A 4,910-nucleotide genomic window follows, 5' to 3' on the forward strand; every position below is an offset into this window, starting at 1 on the left:
TGAGACTTCAGTACTTGACCTAGAAAAGCAGTGGTTTATGGCCGCATGCTTTGTGGTACTCGTGTCACAAGATCACATTTTTCAGCCGTCACCTTTTCCTTGCGCATGAGCTTACATATGCTCTCTTTTCCTTCGCCTTCGTCCTTCATTTCTCTCTTATCTACTACGAAGAGGACAAATCCGGAAACAGAAACCATCCTCTCCATTAGAGTAGGCAGTAACACCATAGATCACTGTCCCTTCTCATCTACCTTAATTTCTGCTTGCTCATTCACTGAAACCTTCACATGCTTTCTGAAGAACACACACACAGAGCTCACGCTGTCTGTATTTATGAGGACTTGGACCATACATGCCCTGTCCTCAGTCTGAAGGGGACAGAGAGAGGCTGAGAGTTTAATGTACAGACGACTCGACCTCATCTCATTTCTGAGAGTTGAATGGCATATGGGAAAGAAGGTGGAAGGGTAGGGGTATACTTGTGATCAACTGCATGACCAACTGTAGCATTTACATCGATGTAAGTGTAGTACCTTCATCTTGTGTCACATTGTGGTAGGCCCTGAACTGATAAGATGTATGAAGCCTCTTCTTCTAACATGATGATTACACGATCTAGAAAAGAATTGGGCGGGAACAAATTAATACACTGTGATGTGATCGATGGACTCTTGAGAATGGACAGCAGCAAGCTAGTGACGGACAACCTCAACCCTCTACTGCACAATGTACGGTGCGGATCAACCAACGCGATGCAACTCCAGCTGCACGTGCAGACGTGCTAGTTCGCCTTGGTGCACACCCGGCGGATCTCGCCGTCGGCGCCGGTCTTGACCCCGATGCGGCCGAGCTTGGCCATGGCGGCGACGAAGGCGTCGAAGAACGCCGTCTGGTTGGCCGCGAAGTAGTTGACGGTGGCCCGGGACCGGCGGTCGGCGAAGAGGACCTGGTCCGAGGCCAGCAGGCCCTTCATCTGCTGCAGCGTCAGGTAGTAGCCGTTGTCGAACTTGCGCGGCGTGACGGCGTCCAGCATCGCGAAGGCGGACGCGCTGTAGTTGAGCGGGCACGTCTGCCGCATCTGCCGCAGGAAGTAGAGGTTCATCGGCGGGCCGCGCTGCGCCGCCGCGCCGCCCTTGAACGTGTACAGCCGCCGCACGAACTTGTCGCAGTGCGACACGCCGATCGTGTGCCCCCCTGCAGCCATCCCATCCCAAGCATGTCAGTGACAGCGTCATCTTTGTTCAATCATTAGCAATTTTACACTAGTCAAACAGAACAGTTTTCAGTTTAACGAGCAGCGGCTGGTCAGCACTTGGCACTGACATGCTGACAGCTACAACGTGTGTAGTGTACCACAGTAACAATGGCGATGGGTCGCTGTGATAACACAGTAACAATGGGTTGGACTAATGGGACCTTGCAAAGGAAAAAAGCCTGCACGCTGCACAGAAAAGCTGAGCATACCCAGCTCCAGCCTGGAAAGGGCATGCGTCTCTACGAGCAAAAAATGCATAGCAACAGCGGCGCCAGACGAGAGAAGGCGAAGTGATGAGCCATCCTTCCCGGCCGCCACTGCCAAACAGTTCGCCGCTGGCTTTCGTGACATGGGACTCGCCAGCCACCGAGCATTTGTGAGCTCGAGACATCGATCGTTCGGCTAGTAAATCAGATGCATGGCATGTCGTGATGTGTGCGTGAATCCGTGGCGAGCGTATACCTGAGAGCGCGATCATGTCGGTCTGCGTGAGCCCATTGGCGGCGAAGAGCTTGTTGAGCTGGTCGAGGTCGAAGCCGGCGCCGGGGAGGCTGTGCTTCACCACGGCGCGTGTGCCGACCTTGCCGTCCAGCCGACCCAGCTCCACCTGGTAGTACGGCCCGCCCGCCTGCATAAACCAGCACGAGCAGTTTTCACCATCAGTCAGTACATAACCAGGCTATTCTTACAGTGAAATCAGAACTCGAAATTCACAACGCAGCAGCTTGCAACCTACTCCAATCAGTACTAAAAAAATTACAACACAGCGCAACAGCTTGCAATCTACTCCAAAGTAGTAAGTTCGTATCTGAACATGTGCAGAATTATCGGCCAAGTTGCGAGGCTCAATAACTGAATCCGTAGCTCTACGAACACCGGTCTGTCCGTCCAGAGAGGCTGCAGACACTGCGCAGCCCCGCCCGGCGGATTAGGTATCGGGTGGACGTATCTGCCGACGCCGTACCGGCTCATTGAAGTCAGACCGTGTGTTTTTCCCCTCGGGAAGTCGAATCCGATGGGGAAGACCGGCACACGGACAGAGCAGTAACTCACTCCCATCACCAGGGCAGGCTGACCGGCCACTGCGATTTCATCTACGCGCCATGCCTTCCCAACTCTGGGCCGGTTATTACAGCGAATAAATGAGCTGGGGCAGGGGGATTCCGACAAAGGTACAGCCCCAGGACCACTCCAAACCCAATCCCATGTTTTAGCGCCAATGTAAAAAAAAAATCCCTTTGAGCTTCTCTCTGCAGCTCCAGATTTGTGCTAATCCTAATTTCCTAATCAAGCTGCAAAAACTTACATTAGGATAGGTAAAAGGTACTCCAAAAAAACTCTGCCGAACTGTGCCTGCACGTACAGTTGCATGGCAGCTGGGGCTTTTGACGGCACCGAGGCTGCGGGATTGCAGCGCGCAGTGGGAGAAGACAGTGCTCCGGACATGATGCGCTGCGCGCGGACGTGCTCCGGCACAGGGGAGGGAGAGGCATGATTGCGGCACAGCTAAGGGTCACTGTGGACTCGTGCTGCCGCTGCCGAGTTGCCCATGCACATACGCAGGCAGTAGTACAATACGAAAATTCCACTTGGATATACATTTAGAACCATTTATTTACATAAAGATTTATATAAAAAATAAATAAAAAATAATAAGATAGACGATAGTGCGAAAAGCATATGGAGCGTTAGTACACGTCAGCCTCATCATAGCTGTCGCCCGGTGGGCACGCGGCATTCCACCTGCCGGAGCTAGAACGGAGACCGAAACATAAAGCAGGTTTGGGAGTGATTAAGGTAGTGCTGATGGCGTAGGGTTTAAGCGTAAGCCTTCAGCAAATCCCGGGTGGCATAACCGTCTCGAAAGCAAGCAAGCTCAAACGGCTCTCCGGTGGTATCCCTCCAGGCGCCGAAAGAGACGTAAAGAGAGACAGCGCCAAGGAATTTTCTACGGGAGTTGGGGCAGAGGTGTATGTGTCCTGGTGTGGTTCGATCGGTACCTGGGAGACGACGTCGCGGGCGGCGAGGGCGAGGATGTCGGCGCAGGAGACCTTGTTGGTGCACTGCGGGTCGCCGTCGACGGCCGCCTTGGCGCGGGTGATGAGGTCCAGCGCGTCGGGGGACAGCGTCGTGTCCGGGCCCGCGCTGTGCTCGTCGTCGGGACCCGAGAGCAGCACAGACGCGTCGCACCCCTGCAAAGAAAAGGGTCGATCCATCGACATCAACAACCCATAGAAACTGACGAACGTGACAGGTTGACTCTCGGGCCAAGTGATGAATCATGTGATTGTGCGTGCGTACCCTGACGAAGCAATCGTGGAAGAAGAGGCGGAGCGTGCCGGGCGCGGCGTTGAAGGTCTCCTGCAGCTTCTGGGTGACGGCGCCGCGAACCAGGGTCTCCACGTTGGGGCACGTCGACGCGTAGTAGCTCTGGTTCAGCTGCGCCGCCGCGCAGCACGCCGTCGCCGCCAACACCACGCCTACGAGCGCGGCCAGCACGCTCTGCCGCGACGACGACGGAAAGGATCTCCTCGTCGACCTCATTGCTATGCTCTACTGGCTAGCTATGGTTGTTGCTGCCCTCCCCTTCAGCTCAGCTCTCGCTAATTCCTCTCTCTACCACCTATCTGTCTGGCCTTAATTCCCTGTTTGCTGCTGCTGCTGCTCCGCCTCCTCTCTCTCTCTCTCTCTCTCTCTCTCTCTCTCTCTCTCTCCGTGCGGAGCTAACACTGGATGATTTAAGTGAGGAGAGAGGCGAGCGCTTATATAGATGAGTTGAGGCGGACACGAGGAGCTGAGCTCGCGCGCGGCTGGCCTCGGCCTTGCGGGGGAGAGAGAGAGAGTTACTTGAAACGATGGGGACAAGGGAGAATGTTAAGGCCCCAGCGGCACACTCCCTGCTCCAAGCTAAACAGAGGCCGAAACCAACTAGCAACGGCTGGTCCTCCTGCTCACTTTCTCACTGCTCTGCCTTTCTCGAGAGAGGCTGAAAGGGTGGGAAAGAGAAGCAGATAAATTAACGCGAATCGCGAATGTTGAGCACGATGTGCAGACACCAGACATCCACACTCACTAACCTTGAAACCGAATTTGTTAAACCTGCCCTGAGCTTACTACCAGTACCTCCACCTAGCTGTACAGAACCGTTGCGTCCAGCTCATTCCGGCATTCCTCACGTTTGTTAGAGCACCGAAACGGGAGGCGAAGACAACGAGAAGGTCACTGAGTTCGAAACCCTGGACGACGCTGTATCGGCCACGTCCAAGCACCCAACCCAGGAACGGAGACGGGAGCACAAGCCGGTCGATCAGGACACGGCCATGTGGGCAGTGGGCGCATCACCCGCCTTGCTGAATCGACGACGCCACAAAAGGTTGCGTCTCTAGATACGCCGGGAGGCGAGGGTCCCATGGAAAGCCGCGGGGGAGCGAGGCGCCGTGAGGGGAACAAAATGGTAGCGAGCGCGCGCCGAAGGATGGTGACGGGGAGGAGAGGAATATGAAAATTCCTTTTGGATATGTGGATGTATAGTTTATTAAAACCGTTTATTTGTGTTGAGATTCGTATTAAATAAGGTAGATAAAAAATTATAAAATAAATAAAGAATCATATGATGGATAAATATCAAATAAGATTAATAAACGGCTAAAATAGC

General features: G+C 54.1%; 1 protein-coding gene across 1 annotated transcript; it reads right to left on the reverse strand.

Annotated features, from left to right (window-relative positions):
* Window positions 1–521: 521 nt before the first annotated feature.
* LOC133883390 (peroxidase 16-like) lies at window positions 522–4,124 on the reverse strand. The gene is made up of 4 exons (XM_062322705.1): window positions 3,557–4,124; window positions 3,256–3,447; window positions 1,718–1,883; window positions 522–1,194 (listed from the first exon to the last, which is right to left on the reverse strand). Exons 1-4 carry the CDS (start codon window positions 3,797–3,799, stop codon window positions 782–784), a joined length of 1,014 nt encoding a protein of 337 aa, XP_062178689.1. The 5' UTR covers window positions 3,800–4,124; the 3' UTR covers window positions 522–781.
* Window positions 4,125–4,910: the final 786 nt, after the last annotated feature.

This window comes from Phragmites australis, chromosome 10 (assembly GCF_958298935.1).
Source record: "Phragmites australis chromosome 10, lpPhrAust1.1, whole genome shotgun sequence".
NCBI lineage: Eukaryota > Viridiplantae > Streptophyta > Magnoliopsida > Poales > Poaceae > Phragmites > Phragmites australis.

What these genes read in the sequence shown, in the direction of transcription:
- LOC133883390 (XM_062322705.1), bottom strand. Translation starts at nt 3,799, where the DNA reads ATGAGGTCGACGAGGAGATCCTTTCCGTCGTCGTCGCGGCAGAGCGTG. An exon ending in CCCGCGACGTCGTCTCCCAG is followed by an intron (nt 1,884 to 3,255) that starts GTACCGATCGAA and finishes TGGTTTATGCAG; the next exon opens with GCGGGCGGGCCGTACTACCA. An exon ending in CGACATGATCGCGCTCTCAG is followed by an intron (nt 1,195 to 1,717) that starts GTATACGCTCGC and finishes GGATGGCTGCAG; the next exon opens with GGGGGCACACGATCGGCGTG.